At 35.6% G+C, this 23,422-nt stretch overlaps 3 protein-coding genes and 1 long non-coding RNA gene across 9 annotated transcripts; 2 read left to right on the plus strand and 2 right to left on the minus strand.

The window, feature by feature from the left end:
• Nucleotides 1-3,056: 3,056 nt before the first annotated feature.
• LOC113357236 lies at nt 3,057-4,966 on the plus strand. Its single transcript, XR_003363540.1, has 2 exons — nt 3,057-3,205; nt 4,447-4,966. It is a non-coding gene; the product is annotated as an uncharacterized LOC113357236 (long non-coding RNA).
• Nucleotides 4,967-6,027: 1,061 nt separating this feature from the next.
• On the plus strand, nt 6,028-8,659 carry LOC113357234 (probable choline kinase 2). The gene is made up of 8 exons (XM_026600574.1): nt 6,028-6,262; nt 6,371-6,741; nt 6,831-6,952; nt 7,055-7,250; nt 7,383-7,500; nt 7,595-7,642; nt 8,138-8,238; nt 8,382-8,659. Exons 2-8 carry the CDS (start codon nt 6,376-6,378, stop codon nt 8,514-8,516), a joined length of 1,086 nt encoding a protein of 361 aa, XP_026456359.1. The 5' UTR covers nt 6,028-6,262; nt 6,371-6,375; the 3' UTR covers nt 8,517-8,659.
• A 774-nt stretch (nt 8,660-9,433) lies between these two features.
• On the minus strand, nt 9,434-12,205 carry LOC113357235 (dehydrogenase/reductase SDR family member 12-like). 5 transcript variants are annotated; one of them, XM_026600575.1, is made up of 10 exons: nt 12,024-12,205; nt 11,875-11,936; nt 11,659-11,778; nt 11,458-11,557; nt 11,104-11,184; nt 10,880-10,929; nt 10,589-10,739; nt 10,398-10,454; nt 10,064-10,185; nt 9,434-9,976 (listed from the first exon to the last, which is right to left on the minus strand). In XM_026600575.1, exons 1-10 carry the CDS (start codon nt 12,036-12,038, stop codon nt 9,766-9,768), a joined length of 969 nt encoding a protein of 322 aa, XP_026456360.1. In that variant the 5' UTR covers nt 12,039-12,205; the 3' UTR covers nt 9,434-9,765. The 5 variants fall into 5 exon arrangements, with proteins under 5 accessions (XP_026456360.1, XP_026456361.1, XP_026456364.1 ...); XM_026600576.1 differs by having other exon boundaries at nt 11,882-11,936; nt 12,024-12,200; XM_026600579.1 differs by having other exon boundaries at nt 11,104-11,161; nt 12,024-12,196.
• A 257-nt stretch (nt 12,206-12,462) lies between these two features.
• On the minus strand, nt 12,463-19,326 carry LOC113357232 (TNF receptor-associated factor homolog 1a-like). 2 transcript variants are annotated; one of them, XM_026600573.1, is made up of 20 exons: nt 19,233-19,326; nt 19,087-19,158; nt 18,873-18,966; nt 18,460-18,605; nt 18,283-18,353; nt 18,045-18,126; nt 17,562-17,617; nt 17,424-17,458; nt 17,025-17,241; nt 16,611-16,783; nt 16,004-16,098; nt 15,640-15,727; nt 15,475-15,543; nt 15,260-15,389; nt 14,930-15,079; nt 14,049-14,247; nt 13,899-13,958; nt 13,551-13,645; nt 13,130-13,268; nt 12,463-12,823 (listed from the first exon to the last, which is right to left on the minus strand). In XM_026600573.1, the coding sequence occupies exons 1-20, from the start codon at nt 19,302-19,304 to the stop codon at nt 12,641-12,643; spliced, it is 2,226 nt and encodes a 741-aa protein (XP_026456358.1). In that variant the 5' UTR covers nt 19,305-19,326; the 3' UTR covers nt 12,463-12,640. The 2 variants fall into 2 exon arrangements, with proteins under 2 accessions (XP_026456358.1, XP_026456357.1); XM_026600572.1 differs by having other exon boundaries at nt 13,899-14,247.
• Between the last annotated feature and the right edge of the window lie 4,096 nt (nt 19,327-23,422).

Raw genomic sequence — 23,422 nt, forward strand, 5'->3', positions numbered from 1 at the left:
CAAAAAAAAAAGAAAAAAGGATTGAGCTTGTGCTAACCTATTATGTGCTTTGGTGGTATGAAATCTTCACCTCATCCAAAATTTGAATCCGTAAAGCGCCCCAGACTTGCCGTTGTGACGCATGATCTGATACACGATCTTTGGGGACTAAGAGCATCCACAGTGGACGACTAAAAATAAAATTTTGGTCCAGAAAGCAGACGCAGTAGAACGGAGAAAAGACCAAAAACTAGAGTAAAACAAAAAACCAGACCATGTTTGGTCTTTAGTTTGGTTTTAGTCGGGCGTAATTTAAAAGTACGTCTGACACCGGCGTAAGTGTAATGGTGGGGCAAAATTTTAAAGTGAACCTGATGGTGGGGCGAGATTTTAAAGTGAGCCTGATTAAAAAAAATTAATAGGGGGGAGATTTTAAAGGGAGCCTGGTTTGGGGGAACTTTTAAGTTCTGCCTGACCAAATTTTGCTCGTGCACCATAGCGCGACAACACGGAATAAACCAAATTTTTTAGTTTTTTTTTTGGTTTTTGCTTTTTGGTTATACTCGCACCACTGCAGTTGCTTTAAAGCTACAGAATTACTATAAACTTATTATTATAATATCTAAAATATGTTCATGATTATAAATTTATTATTAATGCAAGGAGGTGTAAATGTCTTCCTTCGTTGACGACCTTTGATATAATTTGAGCAATAGTTTCCTACACCAAAGCCAAAATCCTTTATTCTTTTTTTTGATGGTAGCGGTAGTATGAGAATAAACTTTTGGTCGTAAAATTGGGCACATTCCCTTCTTTTTCACTGTTTGAAAAGATATACCCTAATCATCATAATTAGTGAGGGTATATTTTGCTTTTGTTGTGGTTCGCTCGTTCATAAATGGACAAAAGAATGTACTACTGGTGTTTTAGCAATTGATTGGGCTGAAGTTCAAAGTCATACCCACCATTGAAATCATCCGCCAGTATCACCGCTTTTTCTTATTTTCAACAATTTGTACAGAATCGTGACATTGGTATTATCACTTTTCTTTGAATGAACCAAATCACCGGTGAATATTTGAAGGGAGCGGTGAGACTTTGATTACAACTTAATAATTATCCTAGTTTAATTGGGGCCCCAAAAAACAATTAGGGGCCTCCCACTGGAGGATAAAAAAGGTCATTCAAACCTAATTTGAATCACCCTTAACCAAAATACTTTTAAATGGTTAAACTGCCCCTGAATGATTAGTATTAAAACTTAATTAAGTTAAGTTAATTAGTATGGTTAGATTAAAATCAGATTTTAGAATCAATTTTTTTTTTTTTTTTTTTGAGTTGAGTTGAGAAGAAGAAGAAGAGGTTTTAAAGGAAAAATTAGGGGTTTTAGAAATGAGTAATTCAAGTAGGGGAAATGATGTTGGGGAAGGTTCAAGCAACAAAGATGATTGTGTTGATGGTAAGATTATCTTAAATTCTCACATGGATTGGATATATGTCACAACACAGAGAAAGAGTCGTCAATGTCGAGGGATGTATACCCCAACGACTCTATAAAGTCGTCAATGTATTGACACCAAAAATGACGACTCAAACCTGCAACTTTTCCAGGTTATGAAAAATTGTCAAGGTAATATGATATACCTTGACGGCTCTTAGCTTGGGTCAGAAAGAGGCGTTATTTTGTGTGTTTATACCAAGACGACTCTGAATATTTTTGGGACAGAGAGACCGTTTGTTTTTCACCTGGGGTCGTTGACGTTTAAAAAAGGATCGTTCATAGAGGATCGTCATAGGTTTCTATATTGTGTTAACGACTCTAATCTAGGGTAAAAAATATGAAAACCAGAAATATGGTCGTTATCTTGATCATCGTATACCCTAACGATTTTTTATGGTCTCTACATGCATATGAAAAATCGTTAAACTGTAACTGAAATTTTTCGGGTGAAGATTTTATTTTCTTTTTCTTGGAGTCGTTAATGGAGGAGAAGAGAAGAGTCGAGAGGGTGAGAGCGAAGGAAGTAATTTGTTTGTTAGAACTAGAAATGAATTGGGGCTTAGCAGTAAGGGTTAATAGGTTTTTAAAAATTATTTTTAGTGAAGGGTAAAATAATATTTTCACAAAATTTTAATACACCCCTGAAAAATTTGGGACGCAAACAAAATGGGTGAGGCCCCTAATTGTTTTTCGGGGACCCAATTAAACGAGGATAGTTATGCCCATGAGCCTATCCTTATCTCCGATATCGTGATGCGAGAACTGATTGAGGGCCGTTTATAGAGATTAGAAAATAATAACCGTGCATGCTGATACCCTAGTCTGGACGTTGGTTGGCAAGTTCAATAAATTAATAACCACACATTCCATGTTTATAATAAAGAAAGAAAGATGTAGGTAGCTTAGCTGATAAAATTTGAAAATTTGCGAGAACATATTTTATATTAATTTTTTAATGGCCGGAAAATGAAAGTCTAAAGTATATCCTCATGTGACGTTGACTCGGCATAATATCTAATGTTTTTTTTTGAGAAAATTAAAGAAATTAATAAAACTAATCATTGGAAGTGGTCCTTATGATACTTGTGAATAAAAGAAGTGAAGTGAAATGGTCCCCATGACACTTTCACCAAAAGAAGTAAAGTGAAATGTTCCACATGACACTTGTCATCAAAAGAAGTTAAGAGAAAAGTGGTCCCAAAAAACTAAAGTAACATTTGACTTAGCCAATTAGGAAACCAACCTATTTTTTTGGAACTGGGATAATATTTATAGAAACCAGCCTATTATTTAAGAACGGAAGGAGTATTAGTTAAGGTTAATTGATTAATCTTGTGTTTAGTCATTCCAGTTCAGAGGGATTAATGGTGCAGATTAAAATGTCACGCGCACACTCGTTATATAGCATAACAAAATTGGACTATCAATTGGTCAAGAGTAGGTTTAAGTAACTCCAGCAGGTCGCCTGACTTTTGGATCCGTCGCGCAAATCTCCATGCACCTTCACGCGACTTCATTTGAAAAGTGTATAAATAGAAGGTGGGCGAACATTGGCTACATAGAGTGAAATATCTGTACTTCCCATTCATCAAAATACTGTGGGTTGCGGGTGTTAGAGTTTTTCCAAAACTAAATTAGACATTCTAAGGAGGGGGTTCAATTAATTCTTTCAAAGAGTTGTCAGATTATTCTTTTCTGAGATCATTAGTTGTTCAGCTTATTCAGGTAAGATTCTCTATTAAGTAGCTACTACTTTTCTGTAAACTTATACTAGCGTATTTGCATGGTAAATTTAGGTTGCAACATTCTAGTTATAATGTTCAAAAATGGTCTAACTGAGTGATCTTGATAGCTGTTCCCTGTACCAATTTTGGATTTCATGTTGGGTCTTGTTTGTATCTAATTAGGCTGATATCTAAATCAATCGATTTGGTGACAGCATTCAATAAATTGGAACGTATAGAATCTTTGAAACGTCAAATGCTTAGGTCATATTTCCTAACATATTCATAATCTCTATAGCTGCGCAGTTCTTTGTATGCACTCCCCAAATGTTACTACTACATATGACACAACTTAGTTACGCATCCCTTTAGGTGTGAAAGAGTATTGATGCCGACGAACAGCGGCATTACCACTTAACCCACGTGAGTTACCAAATCCCATATGGTTGACTTGAAGGATGATTTTTGCTGGGTACTGGGTGGTCCTAGTAACTTTCATCAAATTTAATATGAGAATGATTTATCCACCGAAATAAAAGGACCTAATTGTGTACGGTGTGAGAGGGGTAGGGTCTTCTCCCACCCTTTCCTTATCCCAATACACAAAATGATGCATTGGGCCTGTGCGATCTCTCATGTGATCATGGGGTGTTTGATTTTCCGTGGGTCTAATTGTTGCATGTTAAAAAGGAATATAACCCTTGTTGTCTTTTTGACTTGTTTTCTAGCATCGGATATAATCTGATTCACCATCATAAAAACAAAAAGTTTCTTTTTAGTCCTAATTAATGTTATGTTAAAACTGAAACTTTTGATCTTAAAGTGAGCACACCTTCTTTGCTTTCGTGATAAAACCATAGCAGAAAAGAGATTCAGTAATCATGCTTGAATAGGGTTTGCTTTTCTTGTGGTTCATTCTTTAGTTACCACCGTATGAACTGTGCAAATAATGTTTTTGGCAATTCACTGGACTGAAATTCAAAGTCAAATCACCCCGCCGCGTTACGACTTTTCTTCTGATTTTCAATAATTTGGACTGAAAATCGTATATTGATTGATATACTACCCCACTTCTCTGTATATAGTATATAATACTCCATTAGACAATATCTTTTCTTTTATGTGAACCAAATCACCATTGAATGCCCGAAAATGAATGGTAGACTTTTATCAAGTTTTAGTATGACTATCCTTATCTCTAAGCAATTACCAGAATAGGAATTAAATTTTCACGATCATCAGACAACTCCATCTGTACTGCTAGTTCATACTGGCCGCGTTCAATGCCCATTGTCGTGAAACAAACTAAAAAGCATAAATGCGTGGTGGATAGCTACATCACTGGGACACCTACACCGCCAGACCATTGCTTTTCAATGCCTACCAGACTTTCACAATTCGTCCACGCCAAACCCACACGGACTGGACACTTGAGGACCAGATATTTTTGACAGACGTAACCCTTTTGCGAGTTAAAGTCAACAAATATCAGTGAAAGTTTAGGCACGGAGGATTAAAGTCAAAGTCAAATGACATGTCGGTTGCTGACTCGGCTCATCAGTTCCTTACATGACAAGAATTAGAGCTTCTCCAATGGTTATGTGGTCAGTTTCATATGTGGCATTTGTGAGAAGACATCCTTTGTCTTATTTGGCAACCAATTTTTTGGAAACAAAAATAAATCTTACCAATTGCGTTTTTATCTATTTATTTTGCTTAGTTGTCTCTTATTTTTAAACGGAATAAAAGATTTTTTTTGATATCCATTGATCTCAAATGTATTATCTTGGATAATTCTTATTTGATGTTGGCGGTAATGATGGTTAAAGAGTTTTTTTTCTAACATCATTCAAAATTTCAAAAAGAATAAACAAGTTGCACAATAGCCCTAGGGTACAATATCGCTTGAATTTTGTAATTTCAAAACTTTTTGTTTTTTCTTCCGCATCAGGGAAATATGATGCATCCTTGTGGAAACGGTACTATCAAAAACCAGATTGATGGTTCAGTTCAATTTTTTATTTTTTTGATCGGTGATGGTTCAATTTAATTTACAAACAATGTTATTACAACAACATGTGATCATTAGTTGAAATAAACTGTTTAGGTAAGTATGCATTGATCATGGACTACTATAGAGTACATGACAGTGAATGCATCTGTTATGCTATTGATATAATTTGAGACTATAGATAGTGATGAACTAAAATAATAATTTCTCAGAGAAGTATGATTGGATATGGTTATTGAGAGATGACTCTGGTTTTGGAAGACAAATAGGGAAACAAATTGTGTTCGTTCATGAAACGATGGACGAAAGAGAAAAACTTTATTTATTTATTTTATTATTAGATTAAATACAAATTTTAATAAAATAAATCCGTTTTTAATTTTGAACAACTGACTAGGATAACTACAAATCCTCTTGGTGAATCTATAAAAAAAGAGGGCGACCAAGAGGATGTCTACAAGTATGTCATGTCACCAATACGTTAGTCAAAGAGTCTAGGATTGAAGAATATTTTTAGGAAAAATGGTAGTGCATCCTACGTAGACGCCCTTCTACTCCAGGAGTTGGCTATAGACCAATTAGCCTTATCCTCTGCGAGTTCACTTATCACCGTCGGATAACATCAAATGAGGATCGGGTTTGGGGACCGAGTTAGTTATGGTAGGTTTTTACCTTACTCCAAGAGTACAGAAAACCCGACGACTACGTATACTTAGATTCTCTCTGTCTTCATTCTATTTATATGCGAAGAAATTGGAAAAGAACGGCCATTACCATCCCACCCATTTCTCTCTCTTCAGGTGTAGCTGACACGTCACATTTAGAATCTGTTGCACAAATCTCTATATACGTCTCAGCAGTATATATATGAATCCAAGGAGGATTAAGATCGTTAGTTAGAAGACTAAACAGAGTATATTTCTCCGTAAGAGAAAATAAGTATCTGTATTCATCAAGATTCTGTGTTTCAGTTTTCGTCAAGATTCCGTGGTTTTCATAAAGAATTTTCTCTTCTTTTTTGTTGAGATCATTGTTCATCTAATTCAGGTATAATTTATAAATTCTCTGTTTTTTTTTTCTTGAAAAAGCTTTCAGTTCTTTTCTGTAATTCTTGTTGCATGAGGTGTTAATAATTCTGTGAATTGTGTTTAACAGGAGAGATGGGTGAAGAAAGTGTTGAGATTATAATGGAGGAGGAACACAGTGTAGATCGTATTCCAAGAGAAGCAACAAAGATTTTGATTTCATTAGCATCAAGTTGGGGTGACACAATTAGTAAAAATTCATTCAAAGTCATCCCATTAAAAGGTGCAATGACGAATGAAGTTTATCAAATAAATTGGGATACAGAGAAAGGCGAATTGCCTCAAAAGGTTCTTGTTCGTATTTACGGAGAAGGCGTTGATGTCTTCTTCAACAGAGAAGTTGAAATCAGTACATTTGAGTGTATGTCCAAACATGGACAAGGCCCTCGTCTTCTTGGACGTTTCTCTAATGGACGGATTGAAGAATTTATACATGCTCGGGTACGTCTGCCACCGTAATTTAATTTACTTTACTTTTAAGTTTGTGATTAATTAATTCTGAAATGAAGTTCACCTGTAATTGATTTCAGACACTATCTGCGCATGATTTGAGAGTCCCAGAAATATCTTCTTTGATAGCTTCAAAATTGAAGGAGTTTCATAAGCTTCAAATGCCTGGTCCAAAGAATGTCATTCTCTGGAACAGATTGAGGTAAATTCAGTTCGCTCGTTGGTTCTCTCTTGACCGTTAGTTAGTAAACGTGAAAATTGCTTCTTCTTTGTTTTCTAATTCTTTCTTTGTTTTCTAATTCAGGAACTGGCTTTCGTCTGCCAAACGAGTATGTCCTCCAGAAGAAGCAATGGTGTTTATGTTGGATAGTTTGGATGAGGAAATTACAATTTTGGAAAAAGAGATTTCAGGGGAAAACCAACTGATCGGTTTCTGTCATAATGATCTCCAGTATGGAAACATTATGATGGATGAAGATACTAATTTAGTAACTATTATTGTAAGTTTTGCTTACTCCCAGATTCGTTGACTAAATTGTTATTGGCTCTTTTTCTCCTAAACAATAATCAGAAACAAAAATTCATATTCAGTTGGGGGTTTTATTGAAGATTTTCTGTTTATGCTTTTACAGGATTACGAGTATGCAAGTTATAACCCTGTTGCATATGATCTTGCAAATCACTTCTGCGAAATGGCAGCTGATTATCACTCGGAAATGCCACATATACTAGACTTTAACAAGTATCCAGGTAGGTGACAGGTTCTATTCTTAATGTGCTTATCATTCATAGTAGAGGACCAGTTCCAACTAAAACTTGCTTTCTTTGACTTTCGGGAGGACAGATTTGGAGGAGCGCAAGAGATTTACTCGTGCATACTTGAGTTCTTCAGGTATTTCAAGTATAAATATTTTGTATCCTATTTAGGCAATCTAATTGCAGTTTGTTTAACCTTCCCAGCTTACTTTGCCTTTGAGTAAAAACAATAAGGGTCCTTCCCTGAAATGTATACCCCTTGTAAATTCTAAACCTAGAACTACAAATGATCAACAATCTACTCTATCAAATGCAATTATGGTTACTATCAAGTCAATTACCTACCTTCGAAACTTTGTTGGGTTGACAATACAATTGGGTATGCAATGACGAGATCTAAATTGGTTATAAGTTATAACAACATCCAGTCTTAGTGAGTAAAGCAAAGTGCTTTGCTTCTGCAATTTATTTAGCTGATAAATTATGTACCCGAAAGACCAAAGCTAGAAGATAAAATTTTGTTCTTTTATATAAACACCTTCCTTAAAAGAGTCGGACAATTTTGTTACCATAATTTTGGTGAATAATATTGTTTCGATTCTGAATTCTTTTCTTCATCTGCTCTTATCAGGCGATGGACCTACAGATGTTGATGTGGATGCACTAGTGGAAGATGTTGAGAAATATACTCTTGCAAGCCATCTTGTCTGGGGCTTATGGGGAATAATTTCAGTAAGTCTATATGCTTTTACTTTTTAGTTAAGAGTCAGACAGTGCAAAGTTGCTTGGCCAGTTTCAACTACGCCTGGTTAAACTTTCACATGTAGTTTGTGTTTACATTAATTGTTCCCATTTTATATCTGCGTGCCAAACAGGAACATGTGAACGATATCGATTTTGATTACATGGAATACGCCAAGCAAAGATTTCAGCAGTACCAATTGAGGAAAGCTAAACTCTTACTCATGGATTCTTCTAGTACAATAGATGTAGTTACTGATTGTCCCTGAGAGTCTCAAACCTCTTCTTGTTTTCATTATCGTTCACTTTTTATGTACTTCATTGCTGAAATGTTGTATATATTTGAGTTTTACTTTTGAAGAAACATATATAGCTAATGCTTAGTAAGTATATATATCAATATCTGCCAAAACAATAGTATATATATCAATACATGCATACAAATATACCTTGCCACTAAAGCATTCTCCAAACTGCTTCTTGCACAACTACCTTATTTCCATCGCTATTAAGTATCAGAAAAATGTAGTTACTGGTGATTGACACAAATTACGGACGTCAAGACTCAGAACTGCGTCACTGGTACATGCTTCAGTCAGTTATGAAGTGAGGATAGCTCATATTGTTCCTTTCAGCTATCATGTATGTCCCCTTTACTTTCTAAATTCCCTTAAATACAGGGAAACTACTTCTATACCTACCTGGTAGACTCGAGCTTAAGGAATAGACCAATAATGTGCGACTAATAGGAGAGATGTTAGCTACTTCAAGAAAAGATAACCCCATTGGCTAGTTACACTTGTTCCAGATGTTTGAGTACAACTGTGTTATTTGAACATCTCTGATGGCGCCCGCCCACGTATGTTAGCTATAAGTTGCATTATTTAAAATTAACAAAATCACCATATACTGGGTCGAACACTTGTGGTCAATATATATTATTGCACATATCATTCAGTATAACCAGAAATTACAGCCGTAATTGATAACATCCATACCTGTTTCCAAATGAACTAACTCCCCCTGCGGAAGCGATCTTTTAGCATGGACCAGACTGTACACATTTGAGCTTTGGTAGATATTGACACTCTTTCCAAAGAAGAGTATTCTGGAGTAACAGGAGGCAAACTTCTTTTGCAGAAACAGTAAATCCGTCCAGACAACCGGTAATGAGCTATGATTGAAACTTATAACAGGATATATTACAGTGTAATGGAATGCAAAATAGATGTCTTCACAGTCTAAGCAAAAGACAATAGAATATAGTGTAAGCTCCACTGCTATAATATGATTTTGACAAGGATGCGAGAATATAGCTGCGACCACTTCAGTCGTACGGCCTTTTCTTACATTGTTGCAACCAATGTGCCATAAGATATGTATATATATCTCTGTGTGTGTGTGAATATGCAACAAACCTAGACAACCCTTCCTTTACACTGATACGAACTGAAAATAACAGTATGATCCAAGAAAATTAACAAGGAGGACTTCATGTTCTCTTACCATAATTCAAATTCATTTAGAAATATCACACAAGGAGTAGAGCCTATCTACGATGGAGTCAATAATATCATGGGACCCACTAGTCCCAGCAAAGGGCAAGTGCTTAGGAGCTTCAGCTCTATCGAAATAAAAAGACCCAGATACCAACTTTTCCTTCGGCTGCAAAGCTAACCAAACAATTGTGTCTGCACCCTCCTCACTGGTTCTGAGCTTCCCTGACATTCTGAAACACCAAATAAAGATTAGTACCACAAATAGCAAAATGATGCTGTGTTAACTAAACCAAGATATTAAGAGGGCTTCTCCTTGCCTTTCAGAAAAATCAGGTAAGCTTTGAGCGACACCTGGTGTCTCAGCCCAACCAGGATGCATCGAATAGAATCCAATTCCTTTGTTTTTATGTAGTTCTGCCCACTTTTCAGTCAAGGCCACCTGAAAAAGAAAAGAAAATGCACCATCATATATTTGTTTCTCTTGGAATGTTTCGGTAGTGTTTTTCTAATCTACTCCTGGCATTCAAACTAAACAGACTACAATCCAATAAGTAGACAAGAATTCATTCCTTTGTCATCTTAACACAGAGAATAGTTGAGATATGAAGAATTTTCGCACTCAACGCTTCCTAAGATACCAGACATACTAACCTGAACTCTCTTGTTTCGAGCATATTGCAGCACCCCATCAAACTTGCTTTCACTGAACTGCAGAATAAGAAGACGAAGTAAAATTCATCAGAGGAAAAAGAGGAGAGAAATTTGACCTTCTTGTTCTCTAATGCAAAAACATAAATATAGTGATGGTGTAAAATGAGCCAACCAAAATATATAAAATTCACCTGTAAATCTACCGTTAAGGGGGACGTGTACATCCCACCAGAGGACACTGTAATTACTCGAGCATCAGGTGTCGCTTTCTCCAGCAATGGCAACATCAACTCTGTTATACAAAAAGTTCCTGCTACATTTACGGCAAAGTTCATCTCCAGTCTGGCAAAAAGTACAAACAAAAATACACAAAATGCATCATTTTTCCCTGAAGCATAAATCTAACATATTATCTGTTTCTAAATTCGTGCTGCAAAAGTATAAGAAAAGTAATTGAATAACTTTTAAGATTGAATACAGACCCTTCTGGTGTAGTAGTTCGGTTATTATCAATTAATCCAGCATTATTAACCTAAAATTAACAAGATTCATCACCATTAAACTTTGCATTTGTTTGATAAATAGACTCATCATAGCATAATAATATTCAGCATAGTATGACGAACAAGAGGAGGTTCATTTACAGAACTATGAAATCAGGTAACCAGGACATAAGAAATCAGAAAATGATGAAGCAAAACCATACCAAGATATGGACAGGTTGCTCCTTCGAATGAAATCTTGATGCGCATGACTTGATATCACTGATAGACGAAAGATCACATACCTTGAAGCAAATTTTAACATAATAAAAAGAAATAGCGCATAACTTTAACAACCGAACATTCTAAGTCATACCGAGTTGCACTGCTGCATGCGACAATTACATTTATCATATCACAGGAGGTTCATGCTATAACTTATGGACTACCATGTGAATTGTTTATATCACTTTCACAGGCACAAATCATTTTACAACCCACTGGATTTGCAATAAAAATCCAAGAAAGAATGATCATTCCCGAGGGGAGAAAAGAAAAGAAACTGAGTCTGAGTATACCTCCAAGTACACATTTTGGTTACCAGTGGCTGATTGAACTTTTGAAACAGCAGCCTCTCCTCGTTCTTTATTTCGACACACCATATACACATTTCCCCCACTAAAATTCAACAGTAATTCCAAGTTAAATAATGAAATAAAGGAAAAATGAACTTGGAATTTTTTAAAAAGAACAGATATACTGAAGGTTTGTAGACAGACCTAGAAGCAAGAGCCTCAGCAACAGCATAACCGATTCCTGAATTAGCTCCAGTAACTACACAATTCTTGCCATCTATTCGTATTTTCATTTCATCTTCTTTAAACTTCTTAGTATGTTCACTACATTCCAATGATTAAAAAAAAAAAAAAAAGAATTTCTAACATTTACTAATTGATGGTCGAAAATTGATAAAAATGAACAGGAATTAAACTCACATGAAACCTGATTTTGTAAAATTGAGATATCCAAATACACCAAAAGCAGCTGTTCTCCATGCCTGTGAATGATTTTTAGGGTTTTAGAGTTTGAACCAAAGTTCAAAATAACATTAATAAGTTCCATATTGTTCTTATTAAAAAGTTACCTTCTGAAGAAACATTCTTGATACTAGTAATCCAACTACAAGTGATGAGAAACCAATTCCGATGTGAAGATTCTTTAGATCTGAATCTGAGGGATAGGCCGGGGAAGAAGAGCCAGCCCCAAGCTGCTCAACAGTAGCTCAGCGAATTCTTCTGTTGTCTGCCAGTTTAGCCGAGTTTTGTTTTGTTTTTTGCGTTTTATGATGGTCAGAGTGTGCGCACTCGTCAATAAACAGGCATATCAAAGGGTGTTGAGTGATGACACGTAGATAGAGCCGTGACCATTAAAATCCACTGGATCTAGAGGTTGTTCTCGTGAAATCAAGGCTCTACGGAATACTAAATTCGACTCTTCTAAATTCAATCCGCGAGTATATGCGGGTTGCACAACTTTAGTCTTCAAGGTTCTTTCTTCGATTAGACCAAGTACACACTAACAGATAATGCCAGTAGATACTAGGAAATAGAGATAAAAAAGAATTAAAATAGCCTTAGCATCCTTGATGTTGGCATTTAATATGCACCTTTTTGGATCGAATGAAATGTGATAGATTGTTCATCAAAAAAATAAAAAAATAAAAATAATCAGCTTGCGTTTTGGCAACATCCACTGTTTCGCCTACATCTGCACAGCTCTCGACGTGTCAGGCTTTTCAAGGATGGAGGGTGCCTGGTTTAGGGACAAGCCGTCAATGGCACTGTGTAAAGTGCTCTCAATTTGCATCTTGTCTTGTAACGACACATCCAGGCTCTCGTTCCCCCGCTTGTCTTTTCCTTTGCCACTGCTATGCTTCTGTTTGCTCTGGGAATACACCAAAATGGAAAGCGCAGAGTTGAAGGACACAAGCAAAGATAATTATAAGAAAACCGGTTTGGTCGATATGCACAAAGTTAATTATTCTATAAAGGACTTGATGTTCGCAGGCGATTAGTTTCTCAAGAGAAAATGTCTACACCCTTGTGACCGTACAAGAAAAGATGCATGAAAGTTGAAAACTATACAAACTACAAACAACCCCATGAGCTTTTGCTAAGAAAGAAACAAGAGAAATCTTATGAGTCCAACAGACGATAAGATGGTCAATTTGGAGATAGTTAAGCATAATACCTGTTTTTTCTTAGCACGCTTTTCCTTGTCATTTACTTTTTGCTCGCTCCCAGCTTGCAAAATCTCCTCTTCCTCACGAATGAACTCCTCTTGCCTCTTCAGAGCAACAGCCTCTTGATATGCCACTTCAATTTTATTACTGTAAAATGAAATAAAAGAGTGGGCTGGTGACAGTATCCCTACTACAGCAAGATACATTATGTCTAAGCTATTTTAAAATCTCCTGGAAAGCATTATGTGTCTTAAAGGATCTCACATGTAACCAAAATTGGTAGGAAATTTTAGATCCTGGATTTCGACCCAAGGAAATAGGGGGGATGATAATCCACGGTGCCATAAGGATTTTGCTCAGAAGTACACCATTTGCATTTCTAGATGTAGTTTCAAGGAATGGAGCAAGCCCAGTGCAAATGTGAAGTACCTGAATATATGAGTTAAGGCAATAATTTCCACAGTCCTACGACCTAGTTCCACCAGCTTGTTCTCTTCACGCTTAATGTCAGCATAGGTTCCATCCTACACAGGAAAAGGGAAGCATTTCATTCTTGAATCAAGGTAACTAAACATAACATCTATGAAATTACATTCTTGAAATAAGAACTTCGCTCCGCGACAGATAATAAGAAAGTATTCTAGCATTCCATACCCTATGCATTTGCATGGTACACCGTGTACAAAACAGTAGTTTGAAGTTATATCGTTCAACTCAAAGATAATCTAAAAAGCCCAAGGAATTCACAGTTTTATTAAGACAACTACTGTTTTTTACCTTGGTACGGTTTTGAGGGCCCTTTTCATCCTTCGGGGGCAAAGCCTCGAGCGCAGCTCTCTCAATAAGCAACAACATATCATCCATTAGGGTAAACATGCCATTTTTAACACGGACGATAGGAGCTGGTGATTCCGCAGCGTTCATTACCTTTTCTCCAGCTGTATTACTCTTACTATGCCATTCAAGAGCCTTCAAACCACGGTAGAGACACTCCATTACCAAAGTGGATGTGACTTCTTTCTCTTTAAAAAACTGCTTAACAACTACTTTCAAAATCACATCTGTTTGCTCCCTGGACATTCGACATCTAACATTTTGGTCAACACCCAACCAAAAAGCACAGAAGCTGCAAGCATCCAATGTAACAATTTGTTATACGATACACAAATATGAAATAGTAGAACAGCATCACAAACGAGTTGCAGAAGAGATAAGAAAGAGGTGTCAAAAATGAGATCTGATGTTCACATAAGCATTGCATAACGTCCTTGGTTGGACCCAAGTAAGCCCCAACCCTCTTATAATTTATTCCGTTTGTTTGAAACGCTCAAGAATATCTACATGCTAAAACTATCCATCTTTAAGTGACATTGTACTATTTTCTAATTAGTACAAAAGAATTGATGAGAAATCCTATTAAATTAGAAATGTGAAAAATTATAGCTTAAAGCATAGCTACAGAGCCCAAGATTTCGAGTTTAAATAAGTTTCAAACTTATGGCCTAGCTCTTGACTACTTCGCTGCGAGGCAACAATTATTCAAACTACATAAATTCAAGGAAACTCAGGTCTGTGGCTTAAGCGCTGGTTCAAGATTTTGGGGAACTATGTAAACCCAAAGCTACCAAATGTCAGGCCAAGTCAAGATATCAAACTAACTTCTACAACTTCCAATCACTCTGAATGAAATTATTAGTAAAAACGATAAGAATAACTACTAATGAGAGAAGAAAGCAAATTAAGCAGATGAAACCCCTGATTACTAGAAAAACTATGACAAATTAACAAGGAGGACTTGCAGAAGATACCTTGCACTGTCCCCAAGCAAGTCCCCAAGTTTCTTTTGTTTTTCTTCAAGAAAACTCCCGCAAATTTGCTCTACATTTGCTCGATATACACAAGCGAGTTCTCTCCTATACTGACAATCCAAGCAACGAAAAAGACGGTCCTTTTTCTCCCTTGAGTAGGCCAAAACCTCAGAGATAAGTTAGTTTTAATCGAGCCCAAGAAACCCAGTGAAGTGATAAGAATATAGTATCGTTTACTTAAAGAAACCCAGTGAAGTATGAAACAAGCAGATGGTGCGTACCAGAAAATGCAAGTACATAACAGTAAATAACTGGAAATAAAAGACACACCTAATAACTTGAACTTGAGCCTTTATAACAAGAGTATCATTTACAATAAACCCATCCATCACTTCTGTTAACTCCATAAACGTTTTCCAACCCCAATCATGCTCCTTCTTCCAGAACCTGTGCAATGTATCTACAAACCTTCCGTTAGTTAGATTAGGACAAAAGGATCACAACTAAGAAATTTTAACAGTAAAAAACACATATAACCAACCGACCAGAATATTTAGATTTCTTTGGATCTTTATTAATAACAGCAATTGTGAACTGAGCAAAGTGGCTCCACCCTGTCAATGTTGGAAGCAAATATATATATATATCATCAATCAATGAACAAGCAAAAATCGAGCAGCATAAGTGGAATGTTATTAAAGTTATCAAACCTGGCAAAAGCTTATCATGGTTAGCAACACAAAGAAACAGCGAGAGATGGTTGCAGACATCACATCCTTGGGGGTAATTAAGAGGTACCTAGTGACCCATCAGAAGCGCAGTCATAATTAGAACACCCAATTCTTATAACTTTTCAAATTAGTAAACAAGACGTAACTGTACCGTATGCCTCTATTTCATACGGTACAACCTAAAGCCTACCTTTAATCATGGAAATAATTAGCTATCGTGTCCTTTCTACAAAATATAAATTACATGAACTTAAACCATTTTGTATAGTTTTTCAGTATAAATTATATATCTTATTCGACTTTATGTGTAATCTGTAATCTCATACCATTTGTAACCGCTAACCTCAAATGCATTGCTCCGAAGCTCTCGTTTGCTAATCCGTGAAAAGTTATCTATCTTCCATGTGAACTTTCCGTATAGCTCAGCTGGTTTCGGCCCTACATAAATGAGAATCATCAAACAGTAAACAAAGAGCCTTTGCAAAAATGATGTATCAGTTGAACACAAAGTCCCTGACCCTGGCAAGAAAGTTGTTATGAACAACCACTTCTAATCCTTGTATATTTTGGATACAGAACCATCATTTTGAAATTATCAGGAAACATATGATCAAACTGGAGCCTGAAACCACTACCACACATTTTGAACAACCAGTATCATGCAAATGGGTCGTCTGCAAAGCACGCTCTTTGAAGAGCAAAAGACGATATGCTTCAGCAGTGGTCAGATGGTCGAAGAAAGCTTTTCAACAAAATTGAACCCAAGGGGTTTTATTTCAATCCACACAGACAATTTTTGGCTGGTACCGCTTTTGAGCATATCCACCAGTTAATGCTATTCAACGATCAAAAACAAAAAATTATTCATTATAGTATTATTTGGATATAAGTGATCAAAATGCAAAGAAATGACAACTGACTTAACAGTAGAAAAATAGAAGGATTTTTACCATCTTTATTACATAGCATTGGATCGGAAGAAGATGCATTCCCCTCAAACTCATGTACTGCAGCATCTAAAGGTTGGTATGCTGCTGTGAAAAGGATGAATTTGTGGTTTGTACTCGCTGAAACAGCTTCAAGAACTCGAAGAAACACTTGGGGGTTCTTCAAAAAACCCATGCTGCATAAACAAAAGGGTATTTTGAGATTATTGATCCGCCTACGTGTGAGTTACATAAAACCAATATATTCCAGAAAAAAATCTCCAACTAATCGATATATTCTATAAAAGGGTATATGTGAAAAACTTCATTTTCTTTTTTATTTGTATTGTATATGTGCCATAAACTTTGATTCAAAGGGAAAAATTCCAGAAGATTACCAAGTCAGAAAAAATATATGGCAGAAATTTGGAGACTTGCCTTCCTATAGAACTTAACCCGATGAAGATGGGGATATCTGAGGCAGAAAATTTTAAGAAATTTTGCAAAGAAGCGTGAAGAGTACATAGTTCGTCTTTTGCTGGTTGATGTCTCGGAGAACCAAAATCTGAAATTCCTCTGCAATCGCTACATGAAAATTGCCATCTCATTGGAGGAAACCAAAATCCACATACTCGGACAATTTTGGGCCAATAACCTGGGGGTCGCAATCATGCAATGAGAATGGAATTATAGGAATAAAGACCATAAAGTTCGACGACTAAATGTTTGCAATAATTTTGGCGGTTCACATGAAATAAGTTTTTTTGCAGATAACCACAAGCATTTAAAAATACATGTTGACTGAAGAATAAGAATTAAGATGGGTAATCAGCATACCTGGGAACTCCACAACTTCCCTGCTGAACCCATACCTGCAAGTTGATAGTAGAGCAGTGTTCAGAGAAGTTAAAGAACTACATTTTTGGCATGAAGGATGAAGCTGAACTGAATCCAGAAATTAAGGTGGGGTCTTACAAAAGCAAGGGAGATTGAGGCCAATTGTGCGACATGGGAAGACCTGTTACTGGATCCTGAATTCAGTACAAATGCTACTTGTAAGTTATATGGGTAGTCTAAAATTTAAGAGATGCAGCACATATGTACCCATATTTAGTTGATCAATGGACTATTTAAGATCAGAGATACCAACCGTGAAAGGGAAATAACTTAGATTCAAATCATTTCTCCACAATCCCCATTCCTCTGTAAAAAGTGGCCACATCCAATGAATCACATCTTTCCAACATATCTATTTTGTGTACTAGGGTGAGAAATGAATTGTATTAGATAAATCTAGAAGCTAGAAAAAAAAAGGAGATTTAGTGGTACATAAAAGACGAGTCTAATGGGTAAGAGAAAGAAACAAAAGCACAAGAAACACAAGTGCATATGATATGGTAAGCAAGCTATTTTGTTTTATGTTGAGTAATTCCTAATTTGGAAAGAAAGATGATTTACCATGTGAGGAGGAGCTTCTTGAAGATATATGTATAAGAGTGGGAACTCCTTCTTGAAGTGCCGTTCAAATGATGAAGGTGCACTGAGAAACAAAGTTTGCCATAGTGTTATCAGAAAACATAACAATTTGGTAGCTAATAGGGGCAAAAGAATAAAATGAAACCCCAACAGCTAAGCCACTACCATCCTTAAATTATCAACAAACAAACAGGAAATAGTTGAAGTTTTTCTTCAGTACCTATTGGGAACAACATATGGAGCACCAACAATGCAACGCACATGAAATAGTTCTGCGAGGTTCCATCCTTCCTGTATTATCATTTCAATACAACAGCAAATCAATGACAATGGTGGGTCATCATTGCGAGCACAGCCGTCCACTGTATGTTGTATAGTCAAGTTTAGACATAAATACCAATGCGAAGAAATTTATCAAAATAAAATCAGCAACCAAGTTTGGGCCATCATCAAATATTTTTTCCATTGTACTCAAGCATTGTAGTCTATGCTCTTTTCTAACAAGCTTCTTCTGCAAAGAAAACGAGCTTTGTACTTCGCACCCTGATATAATCAAAACCCAAATAAAAGGAACATTAGAACTTACGCATCAAACTTCAAACAAATATATCTCATATTTGAAATATCTTGTACTTTTTCGACCCCATATAAGATTTTTTTACAAGAAACCCTAACAAACATGAAACAATCAAGTTTCTTTTGATACTTCAATAAATTATGCATTTACAATATGATACGCAACTTTACCTCAAAAAAAAAAAGTATAAAATAAGCAACTTAATCATTGGAAATTCAGAATTTAAATCAGACCTGAGGGATTATGATCTTGAAGAATAGAAAGTACAGGTGGTGTTGTAATTGGATAGAAGGAGACATTTTGGTCTTCCAAGTTATCAATTAAATTCTGCAAGATAATCATCAAAGCAAAAACCCATAGTATAGTAGGGGTTGATTTTATCCAATTTTTTTCTTTCTATTACTTGCAATTTGACAAAACAGAAAAATGGGTACTGGAAAAATCAACCTGGTGAGCTGAATGAGTGATCAAAATCACATGATAATGGGGTTGATCAGAAGCAAAAGCTGCTGCAATGGCCTGTAAGAACAAATTCAATATCAAACGTTCGTTAATGGAAAGAGACACACAGAGAGAAGAGAGGGAGAGAATACAGCGATGGGGTAGACGTCGCCTTTGGTTCCAAAAGCCATGAACACTGCTCTAGGTCTCTGGTTACGCTCCATTTCGCACCTAACAATTAAACTGGGGAAGCCAAAATAGATTTCATAATCCAGCTATTCAGAGGAAACCTATATTACTGAGGCAGGAGTGGGGGAGAATTTGGGGCTGACAAGTTATGAAGTAGTAACATAAGGAACCCCTTATCCAACTATTTTTCGTAATGACCAATATATCCTCCATTAACTAAATTTTATTATGATTAGAGACTAAATTAGCTTAATTATTTGATTTGTATTTTGAAAATCAAAATTCTTTTATTTTTCTATTTTAGAAGAAGGAGAAACTTTTTGTTTCTTTTTTTTAAACCTTAGAAGAATATGATGAAACATATCGTGAAAATAATCAGGAATGAAAACTTCGTACAATCAAACCTCGATAAATGAATGCCATTGGGACAAAAAAAAATATTCGTTTAGCGGGATTATTTATTTATTTAGACGGTATTTTCTTAATTAAAAAGTTAAAATGTATAAGAGAAGATGTACAAATTTACCTAGAGTCGAAAAATGAATATTTATTTATTTAGACGGTATTTTCTTAATTAAGAAGTTAAAATGTACTGTATAAGAGAATTACCTATTGGGTATTGGTCAAAATTCTTATCAATAATTCAATGGTCATAGAAGAAAGGTGACCCAAGATTAATTGGTGTCATTTTTAATTTAGGTTATAAAAATGTGATGGACGTCGAACATCTATTAAACTATCCTAACGAAAATGATGCAATTATATATTGAATCTCCAACAGACGAAGAAATTATAGAGCCAGTGATATATGATGAGAATGATCCTGAACCAGATGATAGTAGCATCGTACCTAATATGTCATTCAAATGCCTTTCAAGCGATGATCACCATAAAAATTACTTGTTACAACATGAGCAAAATATTCCAGAAATTATGAAAGCATTACATAAGATTAAGGTTGCGGTGCATTTTGGTTTGAGTGGAAGAAAAAAACAATCAACCATAGATGAAGAATTAACTTCACATTTTGGTTTATTTCCATATATATTTTTATGTAAAATTTACTAATTATGTATATTGATTTATTCTCATATATATATTTTTAGTGATTATTCGTTTATATTTCTATAGGGCCTTTAAGGATTCAATTTTTTTTATTCATTAATGCATTAAGCGAGGTTATTCATTTATCTCCTTGGCCAAAGTCGGGACTGGAAAGAATTATTCATTTGGCGAGGTTATTCATTTATCGAACATTCGTTTATCGAGGTTCGGCTGTAGTTGACTCCATTACCATACAATTTTGTTGATTCTAATACGTTAAATAACGTTAAAATATGGGTTATTTTTTGTGTTACGGCCGAGAAATAATGCAGATCCAGCCGTAAATATCAATTACAATTAAGAAAAATACCACATTCGAGCAGTAAGTGAGGATTATCAGTTAGGAACTTAAGAACACCCAATTATAAGCTACAATTACTGCTGGGAAAAGAAGAACTCCATGCCGTAAAAACATTCCAGAATCACATGTGTTTTCATAGGCTAGGTTCATTAGTTTGAAAGGCAACTTTCCTAACTGTAACTGTGTATGTGGTTTGAAATTTTAGAGTTTGGACATACGCACTACGACTTAAATTGTAAAAATCCTTTCATTCATTAAACCACATTACAACATATTAAATACTTACTTGAGCCACATTACAAATTTGGATTTAATATTCCCTACGATTTATGAAGAAGTCCTTGATGATGGCGAAACGAGCTTCGTCGTTGAAAGATGAACCTTTTCATTTTCTCCATTTGTTCCTAACTTGAGCTACGACTTCAACATCAGTTTCACCTCTAAGACGAAGTTGATTGCAAATATGAAGTAAAGTCATACATTATTCAACTTCTTAGCGTATTTTTCCAAATCAAATAAACAAATCAACTCCATCATGCTTATTAGTGTTACTAGTGTCACTACAAAAGTTTTTATAATGTTTTTTCAATAACTAACACTCACTAAACCACATTGTTTTTGTTCTTATCCCCTCTTTGGATAGCATAATACATTTCTGAATAAATTACATTGAGATTATAAGGGTTTGGGTGGAGATTATTGATGTAGAGTCGGTGATTTTGATTTGGGATGGTGGATATATGGAGGTGAACTTATTTTCCATATAAATAAATGGTGAAACTATTATGTTTTTCTTCAAAGACTACCCAATTAGTCTTCTAACAGATCTAATTTTCAAAAACTAGCCAATAAGATGTTTTATTAATAGAAATTCAAGTACTTACGACTAGGAAATGGCTATGTCGACCTAGTCATAAGTAAGAATAAACTTGTTCTGCTTTGGTTAACATTTTTATGTCTATGAGTCCAAGTCGAAAATTTGACAGTTCTGAGTTACACCATAATTACGGCTACAGTTCCTAATTGTAGCCGGGTGCTTACCGCTGTAAAAAAGTGTTCAATTTTTTTTGGGCTTTACAAAGGAATTTACGTATCCGAAATCATGGCTAGGTATCCCAACTGTAATGCAAATTTACGGTTAGAAATTCTAGACATACAAATATATCAATTATTTTGGGTAAATCAGAGGTTCTAACGACTAGAATTCCTAACCATAAACATATCTTACGGTTTGGAATTTATAAACGATATTATGGGTGAGTTTTTAGCTAAGCGTTTATAGATAGTTGTGTCTAGGTTTTGAGAATTATCGACCTAGACGTAAGTATCCATGAGTTTCCAGCATGTAATTTTATCATTGTACTTAGTATTAGACAAATGAAAACACTAAAATTCATTCATGCACGCTAAGTTAATGTGGATAACTGAAAACAAATTGCAATCTACCCGTCCAGATCCATTACCAAATAATAGACAAAGTTTTTGAAAAAGCGGGGGTCTAACAACACCACCCAATATTTTGCTTAGCAGTCTGTATGGACAAACTCAAATATACTTTTAAGAGAATCAACAAGACTCAATCAACTAAAAGTATATCAACGAGTTTATATATCTCTCTTTATTTGATTTCCTCAAACAGAAACTGCAAGTACTAATCAAATCCAAGGAATAACTTGGATGGTACCAAAGACCAATATCCAAGTGTCAACCAATATCAATCAACAACTGTTAGGTCGGATTCTCTAATTGATTGATCTAACACACAACCTGTATTATTTCAATTATAAAGATAAAACAATATAATGCGGAAATTGAAATGACACAGACACCATAAATTTTGTTAACGAGGAAACCGCAAATGCAGAAAAACCCCGGGACCTAGTCCAGATTGAACACACATTGTATTAAGCCGCTACAGACACTAGCCTACTTCAAGCTAACTTCGGACTGGACTGTAGTTGAACCCCAATCAGTCTCCCATTGATCCAAGGTACAGTTGTACTCCCTATGCCTCTGATCCCAGCAGGATACTGCGCACTTGATTCCGTTAGCTGATCTCACCCACAACTAAGAGTTGCTATGACCCAAAATCGCAGGCTTTGACAATAAACAAATCTGTCTCACACAGACAATTCTATCAAAGGATCAATCTGTCTCCCACAGAAAAACCCTAAAGTTTTTGTTCCGTCTTTTGATAATAATCAAGGTGAATAGGAACCAATTGATAATCCGGTCTTATATTCCCGAAGAACAGCCTAGATTAATCAATCATCTCACAACAATCTTAATCGTATGGTAGCGAAACAAGATGTTGTGGAATCACAAACAATGAGACGAAGATGTTTGTGATTACTTTTTATATCTTGCCTATCAGAGATATCAAACCTCAATCCAATCAATCTGATTGTACTCGTACGATAGAAGATGCAAGATCAGATCACACAACTACGATAAAAGTAGTATCGGTCTGGCTTCACAATCCGAATGAAGTCTTTAAGTAGTTAACCTGGTTTTAGAAGAAGAAAACCAAAGGTTAAAGGAGAACCGACTCTAGTACGCAAACTAGTATCACACGTAAGGTGTGGGGATTAGTTTTGCACAATACTAGATGTCTCCCTTATATAGTCTTTCAAATCAGGGTTTTTCCTTGGTAACAAAATAATCAATATTCACCGTTAGATGAAAACCTTATTTAGATTCAAGCTAATATTTTTCAACCGTTAGATCGAAAACTTAGCTTGTTATACA

Source organism: Papaver somniferum, chromosome 3, assembly GCF_003573695.1.
Source record: "Papaver somniferum cultivar HN1 chromosome 3, ASM357369v1, whole genome shotgun sequence".
NCBI classification, from domain to species: Eukaryota; Viridiplantae; Streptophyta; class Magnoliopsida; order Ranunculales; family Papaveraceae; genus Papaver; species Papaver somniferum.